Source organism: Pyxicephalus adspersus, chromosome 11 (genome assembly GCF_032062135.1).
Source record: "Pyxicephalus adspersus chromosome 11, UCB_Pads_2.0, whole genome shotgun sequence".
NCBI classification, from domain to species: Eukaryota; Metazoa; Chordata; class Amphibia; order Anura; family Pyxicephalidae; genus Pyxicephalus; species Pyxicephalus adspersus.
Genome location: NC_092868.1, coordinates 54,511,965 through 54,529,023, shown reverse-complemented (window position 1 = coordinate 54,529,023; position 17,059 = coordinate 54,511,965). Strand labels below are relative to the sequence as shown.

The 17,059-nt window shown below is 39.6% G+C and overlaps 1 protein-coding gene across 1 annotated transcript in view; it reads left to right on the top strand.

Annotated features, from left to right (window-relative positions):
- LOC140341158 (uncharacterized) overlaps window positions 1-17,059 on the top strand; it is a 70,514-nt gene that overhangs the window by 12,164 nt on the left and 41,291 nt on the right. Inside the window, exons 8-27 of the mRNA XM_072426709.1 lie at window positions 1,477-1,587; window positions 5,595-5,787; window positions 6,374-6,510; window positions 7,919-8,143; window positions 9,423-9,564; window positions 10,197-10,320; window positions 10,492-10,680; window positions 10,758-10,883; window positions 11,031-11,216; window positions 11,404-11,598; window positions 11,854-11,990; window positions 12,072-12,240; window positions 12,980-13,114; window positions 13,207-13,359; window positions 13,441-13,630; window positions 13,704-13,844; window positions 15,058-15,240; window positions 15,424-15,495; window positions 16,324-16,450; window positions 16,526-16,671. Of these exons, the coding sequence (XP_072282810.1) occupies window positions 1,477-1,587; window positions 5,595-5,787; window positions 6,374-6,510; window positions 7,919-8,143; window positions 9,423-9,564; window positions 10,197-10,320; window positions 10,492-10,680; window positions 10,758-10,883; window positions 11,031-11,216; window positions 11,404-11,598; window positions 11,854-11,990; window positions 12,072-12,240; window positions 12,980-13,114; window positions 13,207-13,359; window positions 13,441-13,630; window positions 13,704-13,844; window positions 15,058-15,240; window positions 15,424-15,495; window positions 16,324-16,450; window positions 16,526-16,671 (3,081 nt within the window). The remainder of the gene's footprint in view (window positions 1-1,476; window positions 1,588-5,594; window positions 5,788-6,373; window positions 6,511-7,918; window positions 8,144-9,422; window positions 9,565-10,196; window positions 10,321-10,491; window positions 10,681-10,757; window positions 10,884-11,030; window positions 11,217-11,403; window positions 11,599-11,853; window positions 11,991-12,071; window positions 12,241-12,979; window positions 13,115-13,206; window positions 13,360-13,440; window positions 13,631-13,703; window positions 13,845-15,057; window positions 15,241-15,423; window positions 15,496-16,323; window positions 16,451-16,525; window positions 16,672-17,059) is intronic.

The window sequence follows — 17,059 nt, the reverse complement described above, 5'->3', positions numbered from 1 at the left end:
CGCAAATAATGCCCTCTTGTGCCTTGTAATGATCTCAAAGGGAATAACTGGGAAGAGGGTTCTCTATATGGACCATTTATATATTTATACAGGGTGATCATATCCCCCCTTATAAGTCTCTTCCCAAGGGAGAATAGATTCAGTTCAGCTAATCTCTCCTCATAGCTGAGCCCTTCTCTGCACTCTCTCCAATTCCACAATGTCCTTTTTGTGAATCGCTGCCCAAAACTGGACTGCATATTCCAGATGTGGTCTGACCAATGCTTTGTACAGGGGCAGGATTATGTCTCCATCTCTGTAGTCTATTCCTTTTTTATTGCAAGAAAGTACTTTGCTAGCTTTAGATATTGGAGCTAATGCTCATATTAAGTCTATGATCTACCAGAACCCCCAGATCCTTTTCCATTTCTGACTCCCCCCAAATGTATTCCCCCTAGACAGTATGAAACTTGCATGTTGTCTTGTTTGTTCTATGTTGATACATTGGATGATTCTAATTTTTAAATTAGCTGCAGAACCTAATCATTGGCTGCTGGTTATTTCTACTACTCCTCAGGATGTTTCTGACTGCATTGGTAGGAAATATAAGGGGGCCAGGGGAAGCATAGAGACTTTGGATAAAAGGAAGTATTTGATAGGTCAATAGGAGAAGGTAGGGGATAGGTTGGAAGTTTGAAACAGGAAGAAGAACCTTGGGGTTCAAAGAGGAAGGAAAGGGGAAGTGGGGGGAAGTTTTGGGAAAGTGAGGAAGCAAGCTTCCCACCCTATGTAAAAGGTAGGGGGTTGTAGGTTGCATTTCAGTTGGAGTCCACGGAGGAAATTAATTAAACAGGTGTGGCAGAAGGGAGAACCATCAAAGGTGGGGGATCTCCAAAAGGTTATGCTTAATTGGGACCACCTTTAAGGTGGTTTTAAGGAGCTGCAAGTAGTATACGCGATCTCGAGCTGGTGGGCCCTGCGGCTGAGAACAGAAATGATGGTTTTGGGCAGCTCCTCCCAGTGGTATAGTGTGGTGAGCGGTTTTTCTGAGGGGTCGCAACCAAAAAAAGAATAACGGTTTGTTACTCAGTGTTTTTTGTTGATGCTTGTTACTAAAAAGTTTTGGTTATTGAAAATGTTTAACATAGGTTGTGCCAATAAAGCGGTCATTATGGCCAATTTCCTACAAAAAGAGTGTGTTAGTGTCGTAGTGTGGTGGGAAAATAGGGGAAGGTGGAGTGAAAGAAGAACATAAGCGTAAGGAAAATAGGTGGGCGGGAGCATCCTAGTTACCTTTGTCATGGATTAGTTCTGTGTGTGCATAGATGTTTTATATATATATATATATATATATATATATATATATATATATATATATATATTTATTACTATTCTTAATAAACAGGATTGATATAGCGCCAACATATTACGCAGCGCTGTACATTAAATACATATATATTTGTAACCAGATCCCTCCTTGTTTGGATGTCCCCACAGGTTCATCAGTGTCTGGATATCCGTGTACGAGAGGCAAATTCTGTCCTGCTGGAATCAGCCGAGAGCAGGACTGTCCTCCAGGCACCTTTACACAGCACAATGGAGCTTCCAGTAAGAATATTTGCAAATACTGGCTTATGTTTTATTAAACTCTTTTGCTGTACAGCTGAATATATAAAGTTGAACTCCAGGCAGATTGCTATGTAATTGTGATTAGCCAATTGCATGATCCAGCCCCATGCCAAAAACAGCACCACCAAAGATTTTTTTTTGATTGGAAAATCAATAAAACTTCAACTGGATGATGTGATATCACTGTTCTTTCTCCTCCTATATGCTAACTTGTATTGTGTGAATGACTACAATGTTTGCCTATTGGCTCATACTGCTACAAGGAGACATGTTTAGGAATTATAATTGGAATACATTTATGATTTTTTAACTTAATACATAACTAGAATGATTATAATGCCTAAAGTTTAGTAGTAATTGTAAAGGAAGAAAGCATTTTGAGGACAATCTACAGTTAGGTCCATAAATATTTGGACAGAGACAACTTTTTTCTAATTTTGGTTCTGTACATCACCACAATTCATTTTAAATGAAACAACTCAGATGCAGTTGAACTGCAGACTTTCAGCTTTAATTCAGTGGGCTGAACAAAAAAGTTTGCATAAAAATGTGAGGAACTAAAGGCTTTTTTTACACAATCACTTCATTTCAGGGGCTCAAAAGTAATTGGACAATTTACTCAAAGGCTATTTCATGGGCTGATGTGGGCAATTCCTTCGTTATGTCAATATCAATTAAGCAGATAAAAGGCCTGGAGTTAATGTGAGAGGGGAGGGGGCTTGTATGTGGAAGATTTTGCTGTGAACAGACAACATGCGGAGCTCTCCATGCAGGTGAAACAAGTCATCCTTAGGCTGCAAAAACAGAAAAAACCCATCTGAGAAATTGCTACAATATTAGGAGTGGCAAAAATTACAGTTTGGTACATCATGAGAAAGAAACAAAGCACTGGTGAACTCAGCAATGCCAAAAGACCTGGACGTCAATGGAAGACAACAGTGGTGGATGATCGCAGAATCATTTCCATGGTGAAGAGAAACCCCTTCACAACAGCCAACCAAGTGACCAACACTCTCCAGGAAGTAGGCTTATCGATATCCAAGTCTACCATAAAGAGAAGACTGCATGAAAGTAAATACAGAGAGTGCACTGCAAGGTGCAAGCCACTCATAAGCCTCAAGAATAGAAAGCCTAGATTGGACTTTAATCAAAAACATCTAAAAAAGCCAGCACAGTTCTGGAAAAACATTCCTTGGACAGATGAAACCAAGATCAACCTTTACCAGAATGATGACAAGAAATAAGTATGGAGAAGGCGTGGAACAGCTCATGATCCAAAGCATACCACATGATCTGTAAAACATGGCGGAGGCAGTGTGATGGCTTGGGCGTGCATGGCTGCCATGGCACTGGGACACTAGTGTTTATCCATCATGTGACACAGGACAGAAGCAGCCGAATGAATTCTGAGGTGTTCAGAGACATACTGTCTGCTCAAACCCAGCTAAATGCAGTCACATTGATTGGGAGGCGTTTCATAATACAGATGGACAATGACCCAAAACATACAGCCAAAGCAATCCAGGAGTTTATTAAAGCAAAGAAGTGGAATATTCTTGAATGGCAAGTCACTCACCTGATCTGAACCCAGTTGAGCATGCATTTCACTTGTTGAAGACTAAACTTCGGACAGAAAGGCCTACAAACAAACAGCAACTGAAAGCCGCTGCAGTAAAGGCCTGGCGGAGCATTAAAAAGGAAACCCAGCATCTGGTGATGTCCATGAGTTCAAGACTACAGGCCGTCATTGCCAGCAAAGGGTTTTCAACCAAGTATTAGAAATGAACATTTTATTTTCAGCTTTTTAATTTGTCCAATTACTTTTGAGCCCCTAAAATTAAGTGATTGTGTAAAAAAAAAAAAAGGCTTTAGTTCCTCACATTTTTATGCAATCTTTTTCTTCACCCCACTGAATTAAAGCTGAAAGTCTGCAGTTCAACTGCATCTGAGTTGCTTCATTTAAAATTAATTGTGGTAATGTATAGAACCAAAATTAGAAAAAAGTTGTCTCTGTCCAAATATTTATGGACCTAACTGTATTACTGCCTTAACCCAGCTGTGTTAATAATTTCTCCCAATCAATGAATTGTAGGATTCCAAGAAGGGAGCAGCTGGGGTCACAGATATCATAGTTCCCTCCATTCCTCCAGCTATGAATAAACTTACCTATAAGTCCTTTCCAATAAAACCTATATACCCTTCACCGTGAAGTGTACCTGGCCTCTGACAGTTTAATAACAAAAAATCAATTCACCAAATAATGGAAAAAAAGAGAGAAACAAGATAGACATGAGTTATATGGAATAAATGACTGCAGCTCCTCTTCTCTCCTTGCGATGTATGTATTTTATACACCTAGGAAACCTAATCACTAGAAAAAAAAACTCTGCGAAACAAACATAGAGATATGTATAATTTACACAATCTACCTGCAGACGTTATTATTTTCTACCTGTACCCTAATGTTAAAATAGAGCAATAGCGCCATCTCATGGTTAGTGCAGCACCTTGTTTTTTTTATATCAGTATTTGTGGGACTACAGAGGGAAATAAATGGATATACCAGATAATGGAATGGCATTTTCCTTTTCTTGGTAATCAGTATTCCAACTTCCAAATGTAAAAGCAGGTTGTTCCTAGTTGTTACAAATTTATTTGGTTATAGGTATTCTTGTGCATATTTTTATGTGTGCAAGATGCAAAATAAGAGCCATCATCACTCAGCCTCTTGGTCACTTTCTTGACAGAATTAGTAAAATACACATTATATTCAAGTTTATGTAAACACATCTGAAATCTAATATAAGCCTTACTTTGACAATGCACTTTTAAATTTAATTTTCAAAAATTAAAAAAATACCTGGAGATTCTGCCATGTTTAACCTAATTAAGGCTTGGTCTACACAGACGTTTTCTCAGCGTTTAACCTGAGGCTTTTAAAGCCCTTGTTTGAAATCCCCATGCATTACAATGGGTTAATCTACACCAGGACGTTTCCTTGAGGTTCCTTAGCTGACCATTGGTGGGGTGGGTGATGGTGTTGGAAAACAAACTTTTTTTTAAAGTCTAGTCAATGTTAAAAGTACATGCTAACACTAATTAGGCCAAAAAGTTTATAATAACCATGGCCAAATACCATGCATCAAAGACGTCAAATTGGAGCTGTCCTAGAATATTTCAGTTGAATTCTAAATCTTTGTTTGTATAACCTAATAAATAGTAATATATATATAAATGAATACACCAACAGAAAGATACTGCAGTGTTTCTATAATACTAACACAGAAAAACTCTATTATTATCGTAGAACAGTTTTCATTTTACACTATAATGTGTCCTCTGTGACCCTGTAAGATAGCTGAAGGCAGTGCCGGTTCTCACATTCCAATTGTATAAGATACTCTCCTGTTTAGTACTGTAAAAAGCTGAAGCTTATATTGTTCTACTATCAGATACTCATCCCCCGAGGACAGAAAGAATGGCCCTTTTATAATAGAAGTCCTATGTGATATTTAGAGCTCCCTTTGGCTGCAACCAGCTGCCCTGTCCACTTAGAGCAAGTCAAAGCTTTCCTACTGTCCAGACATAACTAAACATCTAGTTCACACCGTGCACCTAAAGATCAGACACAGATTTTAAAGAATGGCCCTTTCCGATCTATAGCGAAAGGCATCTCTACGGGACTGGACTTGCTCTTTGCCTTCATCTAATGTGTCTTGTTATCCTTTGTTGTGTTCTATATAGTGGAAGTAAAGTTCCATAGACACAGATTTACATGTCTGTCAGCTCCTGCCAGTTATGCAGTGCTTAGAAATGTTTTATTTTTATTCTAGAGTTCATCCATATGACTATGGTAGGGACATTAGATTGTGAGACAGCTAGTGACATGACTATGGACTTTTTAAAGTGCTGCGTAATATGTCAGTGCTATATAAATACAGATAAAGATTATAATTATAGAGTTTATTGCTTTTTTTTCTCTGAAGGAATTGAAGAGTGTGTTTTGTGCCCTGCTGGATTTTACTGCCTGGCTAATACCAGCTACCCAGTTCCATGTCCAGCCGGTTCCTTTAATGCCCTGGAGGGTCAGGATGAAGCTTGGGATTGCACCCTCTGTACAGCAGGAAAGGCCTGTACACGCTCAGGGTTAACTCAGCCCGACACGGATTGTTCTCCTGGGTATGTATCAGTAATGATCTCCTATATGACCTGAATACAATAGCAAGGCCTTTTGGCTGTTCAAAGGACAAAATCATTTTTTTTCAGGCCCATTTAGAAAGAAAGCATTGTAAATCTCTCTCTTTTAATTGTGACATTTTGCTATGAATTCATGAAATTACTTGGCCTCTCTAGTTGGGATGGCTATTTCTTGGCTCTGATGGCTCCTTGTGTTGGTATTTCCTCTCCCAACAGAACTCTGCTGTAAAACAAGTCATAAACCAAGTCAAATTCAAGTTCTCTGCTTGCATTAAAATCATACATTTGAGTAATTACTAAATAGAGCAGCATTAATTGTGTCTTTAAGAGAAGTTCATCTTTGATTAAAAAAATAATATTTCCTGCTGATCTGTTCAGCCCCATGCACAAATTTTCCTTCTGTGTTCTCACTCACTCAACAACTTTTTAAGACAACGCTTTTATATGTAAAACCAAAATCCTGTTTAGAAAAGGAAGTGTTTGCTCTCTGTTTTTATATATTTACTCATTCATTTATTGGTCTGATTCTAGGCAGCCTGTATCTTTATCAATTTTGTTTCTGTTCTAGGTATGTTTGCCCAGTGGGATCTCGATCACCTACATCTTCTGAAAATGCCTGTTCCGCGGGGACATTTAGTGACAGCCATAGTATTTTCCACAAATCTCAATGTGAGGTCTGTTTGGCTGGATTTTTCTGCCCGACAGGTAAAGTATGCATGTGAAAAAAAGAATGTGAATCCTGTAGTCAGTCTCTGTTGGGATTTTCATTGTAAGGAAATCGGCCGAATCACTGCAACTATACTTTTCATTTTTCAGTTTTAGTGTAGTTTTGAAAATACATTTTGCAGATAGTACAGTGTGCAGTAATGTAATTGGTTGTACACTGATTAGCCAAAACATTAAAATCAACACAGTTGGCCCAGTAGTTGCGTTTAGGCCTTTGCAGCGCTAGTTCCCAGGTTCGATCCTTGGCCAGCATGCTATCTCCAAGTAGTTTGTATGTTCTCCCCGTGTATTCATGGGTTTCCTGTGGGTACTCTGCTTTCCTCCCACATTCCAAAAACATGCAGTTAAATTGCTTCCCCCAAACTGACCTTTTTGTTTTAATGACATAAGACTATGGTATAGGCATTAGATTGTTTGTCCCCTCTGAGGGACAGCTAATGACATGACTATGGACTTTGTAAAGCGCTGTGTTATATGTCGGCACTATATAAATACTGTGTAGTAATAATATCACCTGCCTAGTGTTGTGCAGGTCCTCCTCGCACTACATGATCTAAAAAGACAAGGTGCCTTAAAAAACGGGTTTTATTCTTCCATTGCTCCATGGTTCTGTTCTTGTCTATTGTAAACTTTTTTTGCTGTGGTTGGAGTCAGCATGGGCATTCCTACTGATCTGATACACAGCAACCTAAGCTGGAATACACTGTGTTCTAAAACCTAAATCATGCCAGCGTTATGTTTTTTTTAACAGTGTCTCATCATTAAGCCTTGGGTGTCTATAAACGCGTTGCTGGTTCATTTGTTGTCCTTTTTTCATTTGAACCACTGATGGTGGCTTCCTACCACTGCATATGGAGAGCAAGCCACAAGACCTACAGTTTTAGATCCGACCCATTGTCTAGCCATCACAGTTTGGCCCCCGTCATTAAGGACCCAAAAAGAAAATCTACACAAAAAAACTAGATTTTTAAGGCAGCACAAATATTAAAATCAAAATATTTATTAAACACAAGTTACAAATCAGATATATATAATACATAAAATGTTATTGTTCAAAAAAATCTAGTATTGCCAAGCCTATTGATAATATTGATACATAGTTAGATATTTCTGTTCTGCATCACTGCATTGGGATCCCTGTTTGGAATATCCTTGTCAAAGTTCCGCAGATTCTTACACTTGCCCATTTTTCCTACTTTCAACACACCACCTTCAAGAAGTGACAGGTATCATTGTAACAAGAAAATCATTGTCACCCACTTATCAATTTGTAGTTCCATATACTGTATGCTAATCACTGATAAGTTATCCTTTGCAAAAGTTGCAGAGCATAGCTAGAATTTTTCACATTTGCTTTTTTAAACAAATTGTTCTGTTGTATGTTAAGGTTCAGGGGGAAGGCAGCGGCCTCCAGTTCCCTGTCCTCGGGGTCATTATTGTCCACCAGGAACCAAGCATGGCTCTCAGTACAAATGCCCTCCTGGCACATGGAGTGACAGACCAGGCTTGGCATCGGATCGAGATTGTTACCCGTGCCCTGCTGGGTGGTTCTGTCTGATGGGAGCAGAGAACCCCTCTGGAAAATGCAATGCTGGACATTTTTGTCCAGAAGGTAGGTAATTAGAAATATTAATATTAATAAATATTAATGTTAAAAAGAATGAGTTTACTCCAAGAATACACAAAATCCATGACTGTGCACATTGTATTGTATTGTGATGTAGAGAACGGCGCTATGTACTTTTTATGTAAAATATATTAAGACAACAGACAATAGTGCTAGGTCTTCTTTTCTAGGCTAGGGCTGTATATTAGGAACATTTAATAAGAGAAAAATTAAGTCTATATGTTCTAACCTTCTCTGTGTGCACCAAATGCCTCTGTAAACCCATATATTCCTTTTAAGCAGCAGTGAATTCATTGCTGAGTTGCACATAGTTTGCAGAGAAAAGAAAACTTTGGGTTGGTTTTTGGGTAGAAACCCTGTGGTTTCTCCCATTACAGACTGCTCGGCACACAAGACCAGTATACTCAACACAGGCAGAAAGAACAGCAGTGACTATTTTTTATAACAAAGCTCAAAAGTTCAAGCTGAATTTTAAAAACTTAAGTTAAAATGGTGACTTTCCCCCCTCCTTGTTACACCTCAGTCTAAGCTCAGTCATAGGCCCTAATTTATTAAGCTTCTCCAAGGTTGGAGAGAATACACTTTTATATCAGTGAAGCTGGGTGAACCAGCAAACCTGGAATAAATCTGGCCCAGGATTGAAAACATTTGCTAACAAATAGCTTGATTTTAGGAAATCCATTCCAGGTTTACTCAATTACTCAGCTTCATCGATGAAAGTGTATTCTCTCCAGCCCTGGAGAACTTTGATAAATCAGGGCCATAGTGCTTTAGGTGAACTAACTTTTGAGACAGAGAGATGAATTGCAATAAAATTGATCTCCAAACCTTGATAGTTTTCCTTTAGGAGATGAAACCTAAATTAAGCAGCCCTCATATGATTAAAAACTATAAAATAAATGAGCTTTTGGCTTATGCTATCAATTTGACATTAACCTGAGAGGAGTCTGAGATCATTCAGAGTTCACCGACAGGTGGATTTGACCTGCAGTTGGCCACCCTATTACCCCAATTTCACCTGATTCAAGTGGCTGTTGTATTCCTTTAGGCTTCTACAGAACTGTAAAACCTGTGTACAATGAACAAAAACCCATTGACCCAAGCCTTAAAGCACATTAATCACACATTGCAGCCGGAACTTGTTGTTGTATGATATTGTTGGCATTATATATTGATTTGCCTGATTATGTTTATTGGCTGGGTTTTATTTTCTTGCTAGTTTTAATTATGTGAATTATAATTTTTTGGCATTTTTTACCTAAAGGTTCCCAGTTTGGATCTCAGTTTCCATGTCCTTCAGGGACCTTTAACCTTAAGCTAGGTAGTGTACGAGTCGGGGAGTGCAGTGCTTGCCCTGTGGGATCTTACTGTCCAGCTGGCACTTCCAAGCCATCTTTGTGCCCTTTGTGAGTATGCCATTTAGTCATAACCAATGCTGAGTGTTTAATGCATGCTAGGGAGATGCAGACAAATTTCTAAAACTATATTGGGCAAACAGGTTGACTGTGCCAGTTTTGCACCTAATTCTACCAATTTACTGTTTCATTTTGCACAGATTAGTCAAGATTAGTGTCAAGTTTGCTTGCTTTGTAAATATTAAAAACTTTGTATGCAGTAGCAGATTAGCATTAGCGCCCGTGGAGACATGTGTGAAAAGTGTTTTAGTTATTCAGACCTTTCTATTTAAGGCACTTCCAGGTTAATATAATCTTACCCAAAACAAAATCCTTCAGATGCTTCCAGGAATTTTTTTGTAAACTGCTGTACCATTTTTGGCTTTATTTGGACCAGCCATAAATATAGATCATATTATCTCAATCAAGTCTAATTGGTTAATACTGTAAGCTCTGGTTTTGGAGTTTGGGCTACTTTCCTTCAGAGACTTAGTCTGTGTGGCACTTGTATGTGCTCCTTCTTTACTCTATGTAACCTATGAAATGTTTTGGTGCTATGTAATTAAATTCAATAAGTAAGTAAAATAACCCAAAAGATGCAGCTACATTAAATGTAATATTTTTTTGTATTTTATTTATCGCAGGGGCTCTTACCGTGCTGAACAAGGTGCACGGGAGGTGGGTGAATGTGACATATGTCCAGCAGGCAGCTCTTGTCCTAATATTGGCATGGGTGCCCCAGTACCTTGCAGAGGTGGTTCTTTCTCTGTGAGTATCTGTACTACTATAAGATATAATGCTGTATAGACTTGCTGCTGGTATGTTTTTTATCTTTATAGTGAAGTCCTCTCTTTATGGTAGGAATGTAATTATTAAAGTGCCATGGAATTTCCACATAGATTGATCTGTTCAGTTCCTTGCTCTTAATTCATATTGCAGGATGCTGGTTCTTCTGTGTGCCAGCCCTGTCCAGCAGGGCACTACTGTCATGAAGACAGGACCAGCAGAGAGCGTATGATGCAGCTTGTCTGCCCTGCTGGGAGGGTTTGTCCCAAAGGAATGGCTGTCTTTCCTGATGAGGAGATCAGTATCTGTCCACAGGGATACTATTGTCCGGAGGGGAGCAGTGTAAGTACCCCCTCAGAGTTAAATAATGACATGTTCAATCTGACCAGAGCAATTTATCTAACTGTACCTATCTCCAGGAGGCAAAAACATGTCCAAACGGTACATATGGGCATCAACCAGGTCTGGAAGGGGTAGAGGAATGTTTGCAGTGTCCAGAGGGAAAGTACTGTTATCAGGAAGGACAGCGAGGAATCCCAGGTCCGGTGAGTACCATTACATCAAATAATCCCAAAGAATCTTTATCCATTGTCTTTGGAGGCTAGTAGGTTATGAGATTATTAAATTATGCCATGAGGAGCGGAACCTGTCCTTATGATAACTATAGTTATTATGTTTTGTATGTTCTTTAGACTGGGCCTTGCCCCCAAGGATATCATTGCCCACCAGGAACAGGCTTCTCTATGTCTTTTCCCTGCCAGCCTGGTTCATACTGGAACATGACTAAGATGGGCTTAGAGATTCCGACCTGCCTACTGTGCCCTGAAGGTTTCTTCTGTGACTTACCGTCCTTACTGGAGCCCAAACTGTGCCCAGCTGTAAGTATGCCACTTAAAGCAAAAACATATAAAATATAGCTCTGAGTTGTATTTACTGACTATCTATAACTCTTTACTGCAGCTAAAACTGAATAGACCATGAATGTTCTGCAATACAACACATAAAATGCTCCTTTTGAGGCAGGTTCACAACTTCAGTTACTTACATATATCCATTTTTTCTCAGGGTTTTCATTGTCGCCCAGGTAGTTCCCAACCAGAACCATGTCCAGAGGGCACGTATAGTCCTCGTGAGGGCTTATCCAGTGAAACAGAGTGTTGGCCTTGTGAACCTGGGCGATTCTGTGCTGGGGCGGGACTCTTAGCCAGCACTGGTCAATGCCAGGAAGGATTCTACTGCCCCGAAAGATCCATAAGTCCGGTACTGAAACCTCTTAGGAACTTTGAAAGTTGACCTAAAACTTAGATATTGAAAAACATTTTGTTATGCCCACACACAAAATTGTCCTTCACCAAATCAGAAAGCAAACATTATGAGTTTGGTCACTGCACATGTAATTGCATGCTTTTTCTGTATTGTGTGGTATGTGTAATTTATTTACCAATTTATTTATTTATTACCTTTAACATTTTAAATCACTTTTCTAACCACCCTTCACTTCCTGTCAATGTAAAGTCTCCCTCAGGAGGTGTGTGTCCTCCAGGTGCTTACTGCCCTGCAGGTTCTGGATGGCCAACACTATGTCCACCAGGCACATACAGTAATCAAACTGGCCTAATGCAACTGAGTCAGTGCCTTACATGTCCACCTGGGTACGTATATGTCCATTAAAGGTCAGAACAGCTAAACCTGGTGCTTAGGCATTGAGTAACCCCCATATCTTCTGTTTGCAGGATGTTTTGTGATGGACAGATAGGATCCACTCCCACTGGATACTGCACTGCTGGCTACTACTGCACAGAGGGTTCCACCTCACCAGTGCAAAATGTGGTGCCACAAGGACACTTCTCTCTAGAAGGATCTTTCATGCCACAGCCCTGTCTTCCAGGAACTTTCCAGCCCGTAAGCTAAAAGCAAAACATCTGCATAAACATTCTGTACTATAAAACAAAATGTAAAATGAATGCACACTGATTAAAGTGTGTATCTGCACGATGATCTCTTAATACTAATATTACTCTAGGACCCCTCACTCCAACATTTATCCAAAAGATAATCCTGCAACTTAGGTCTGTGCAGAAACTATACCCTACTAACTGCTTTTTTTCATTCAACAAAATTGTCTAGACTGCTGATCCATTCTAAAATTCTATTCTGAAATAGAAAAATTAGTATACCATCTGGCAGCACTAGGTCCCTGTGCCCTAGGGCAGCGGTCTCCAAACTGTGGTCTGTGAGAAAATTTTGGTGGTCCGCGGCTCTGGCCAATGCACCTCCCAGCGGGGTCAGGAGAAGGACCCTACTTGGTGGGGCCATGTCTCCCGGACCAGTGTTGGACCATGTCTCCCGTATACATCGCAGGCTCAGGGCGGTGGGCGGGTTGTGTCTCTGGACCTGCGATGGGAGAATGGGCGGCTTCTGGCATGAAGACGTCACTCGGGGGGAACTTTCTTCCTCTTTGAGTGACACACGGCTCCCCGCGCATGCAGCATCCGCTGTCTGGAGTCCGTAAATTTAGTGGTCGGTGACGTCCAAAAGGTTGGGAACCACTGCCATAGGGAACCATACCTGATGTCTGCTACAGCCTAATTGTTCAGTTTTGTGATATGTAGATTTGATATGTTACCTCCTTATGTTTTAGCTCCATGCTCAGTCATCCTGCATGCCCTGCCCTCCAGGAAACTTCTGCAATTCGAGCAGTTTATCTGACATCTTCACCTGTCCTCAAGGTCACTACTGTCCTCTTGGAAGCATTTTGGCAGTACCATGCCCACAGGTTAGACTGGGATGTTAACTTTGTTAGTTTAAAGGTAAGCTAGATTTTCTTGATCAAAGTTGTAAACATTATGCTGTGCTGTTTTTATTTAGGGAACATTTTCTAATGCAACTGGCAATGTAGCTATGGAATCTTGTGAACTCTGCACCTTGGGCATGTTCTGCAGTCGCCCGGGGTTGTCTCAGCCTGAAGGGTTTTGTGATCCAGGGCACTACTGTACATGGGGGTCCGACACTTCTTGTCCTGTAAGTGTCTGTTTTTATTAAGCCCACCATTTCTACTTGTTTTTTGCACTTTTCAAGTGAATAACTGTGCACATTGATCAGGTAAATACACAGTTTGGGGATATTTGTCCTGCTGGTTATTTCTGCTACATGGGATTGAAAAAACCTTGTCCTGCTGGCACATGGAACAGTCAAAGGGAATCCGTAAACAGTTCCTGGTGTTTGCCATGCCCTCCTGGATTCTTTTGCGATTCTCCTAGCCTAGTGGAGCCAACTGGAATTTGTCAAAAAGGTAAGAAAATTTCTACTTGAAAATTAAACTTCTCCTGGAAGATAAGTCAGTCATTTTATGTTCTGTTCTGTAGGGTATTTCTGTCTGCTTGGCTCGACCAGTCCAAGACCTCTAGATGGAATCACAGGGGGAATCTGTCCTTCTAAACATTTCTGCCCTGTAGGATCATCTGAGCCCATGCCATGTCCTGTGGGAACTTACAGCAATTCTACAGGTATGGAAGCTTTCAACATTGTCTTTGCTTTATTCACTTTTTCATAGTGTGGCATTGCAATACATTTTAACTGTTCATTGTACACTCCACTAAGGGCTGCTGCCAGCAAAATCACTTATTTAAGAATACCGTTTCAGCTCCTACATAGAAATATAGTATACATGCAATGTCTGTATGATTGTCATTGGAATATAGAAGAAAGACACTTTTGCTCTATGAAGACAGTGTTGATTGTATGATCATAATCCAATAATGTTACTGGCTTGTTCTTCGTAAGTCCTTCTCCAAGTCACAGAGGTATAAGGAGTGAGTTGCGTAGCTTTACCTTTAAGGAAATGAGGAGTTACCTCTCTGGTTTTGTAATAGTGAAAACTTCTATTTATTTCCTGTCTCGTGCCAGTGGTGCTGCTATGTTCGTTGCTTTGCAGGAAGTTTTGTTTATGCAAAACAAAGCAAGGCTTACAATTCATAGATAGCACATGTTTCGCTTAGCCAGACCAACCTCTGCCTCTGATGCGTTTCTCATGATCAAACCTATGTATTGTGAGAAATGCATCAGGAGAGAGAAGCTTTGTCTGGCTAAGGGGAAAGTGTGTCTGTGGACTCTTAGCCAAGCTTTGTTCACAATAAAGCTTTTATGGAATGAAAAGAATAGAGCAGCGTCACTGGAGAGTGACTGGATCCTTCTTTTGTAGCTTGCATTTTACACGGTGATGCCGCACATTGCCGAGAAAATCTCTAAACCAGGCTGTTTAATGAGCTGAACCAGCCACCCTTCTACTTTGCATATAAAACATTCTGCAGAATATAGACAGCAAATAAAACAACTAAGTAGGCAAATTTTCTGTGTTTGACTGGGGATAGTCACAGATTGGAATATATTCTCTTAATTTTTAGGCCTTGACTTGTGTAACAGTGTAGAATGACAGACAGAATTTTGGGAACAGCTTACTCTTGTTAACATTTTGTTTCCTATATCCTTGCAGGACTTCTGTAAAATGTTGTAAAATGATTGTGTTTACTTCTACATGTAGAATAAATTTGGAGGTGTACTAAACCATATCTGTACTCCTGCAATACTGCTCTGCATGTATGGAAGGACATAACAGAAATCGATATTTTAGATTGTAATGTTCAGAATGGGGGATCATTTTTAAAGTATAGATTCAGTGATTTTGAGGTAACTTTCAGAATATTTTTTTTCTCTTTTAAGGCCAATCTTTGTGTAGAGCGTGCCCCACTGGTCACACCTGTGTCGATGGTGACATAGTCAAATGTCCCGTTGGATATTATTGCCCAGAGGATATAGATGCTAACCCAGTTCCCTGTCCACCTGGGACATTCAATCCTACCCTGGGTGTCACAAGAGCTGAACATTGTCTTCAATGTCTGCCAGGTAATATTACAGTCTATCATGCAGACTTCATCTTGAAGCTTCACATTGCTTGTTATACAATATACAGATGTTCACTTTTGCGTACAGAAAATTACATATTAGCCGTGAACGTTGCAGAACAAATACTGAAACATACATATGTCAATAGTTGTAATGTCATATAATGTTTTTCCTGAACTTTAGGGATGTTCTGCAGAGACTGGGCCTCCTCAGCTGTATCTGGACCTTGCCAGGCTGGATTTTTCTGTACAGCAGGTAAAAGAGAATTAGGAGCTTCTTATTCATGTTACATGGTTGTCCAGTGTTCGTAACACCTGTCCAGCATGTGTGAGCGGAACTGTTAGTCTATATGACATCCCTATTATCAGAAAATCTGACATATATATTTCAGTCATTTTTTTAGGTATATCAGGTTATAAATTTTAAATTTAAATTTTTTAAATTTGGTTATTTTATCATTATTATTAATTTATTACATAAATTTGTGACCAAAAACACCAGTGTGCCAATAGACATGTTTATATTTATTTTCATAAACTTTACCTTGCTCTACCAGCCAGAATATGTCAAGATATCAATAGACTTACTTCTCTGAATGGACACTTGTGTTTTCAGCATGATCTTCTATTAGATGTGGGATGTTGTCTATGCTTGTCACACAGGCGTCTTTGTGGTATTTGGTCTTTATATGGTATTTGTGGTATTCCTGTTAAAACATTTTCTTTTAATTTGGGGATACAGTGGTGAGAGGTTATAACCTGTATTGCATTATTGTTTTTATCAGTTTCTTTAATGGTAATCCCCCCTTGAACAAGACATAGACTGCAATATTAACATTTTTAATTGGTATCCCAAAGTCATTGTGGTTTCCAGGTATACAGGGAACATTTCCTAAATGGGGACACAGACTGCAGTGATTCTAATGCTTCTCTGTCCTGTCAAAAACCCTACAAATTTTGGCTGGAATACCACTTTAAAGAACACATGCCCTCAATTTAGAAGCTGTGACTTAGAGCCCCCCTAGTCATGTTTCTTATTACTGTATGTATGTAGGAATTCATTCCCTATGTAATACTCTCCCAGGTTCACTTGTTCCCAACCCTTCTGGTAATGGCAATGAAAGTTTTGGAGGAGTTTGTCCACCTGGTCACTTCTGTCCTCCAGGAACCAGCATGCCTATTCCATGTCCATATGGCACTTTCTCAGATCGGTCAGTAATAAATATGAAATTTACAGTAATATAATTGTGACTGTTCCACCATTAAGATATGCTTTTCTTAATTAGACGGTACCTGAGTGCTGAATCCCAGTGTATACCTTGTCCTCCTGGCTATTACTGCAGCTCATTTGGCCAGACAGCACCTACTGGACGTTGTTTGGCGGGCTACTACTGTAGTCTCGGGGTCTCCTCTCCTGCACCCACTGGAGACGGTAAGACGAATCAACCTTTAACCGATCATCATTTGTGTTTTGTAAAAATAGATTTAAGAAAAAGCTGTTCTAATGTCTCAATAATCATGGTATTTGAAGTTTTTACATAAATCTAAATGGAACCACCTGGGTCACAATTATACAAAGCTGAGCATTTTATTGTCAGGTTTCCTCTCTGCCATATTCAATTGTTCAAACAAAAATTGTTTCTGTCATATAATTACCGGTATATAAAGGAAATTTCATCAATTAATCCAGCTGAAATACAGTGTTTCAACATGTAAATTTAAAGGGAAAGGGGATACAAGGCAATAAACTATGGTGTTGTAAACTTTACGAAAACTCATAGCCATACAGAAATAAAGTGAGTTGGGAAAGGGAGGGTTAG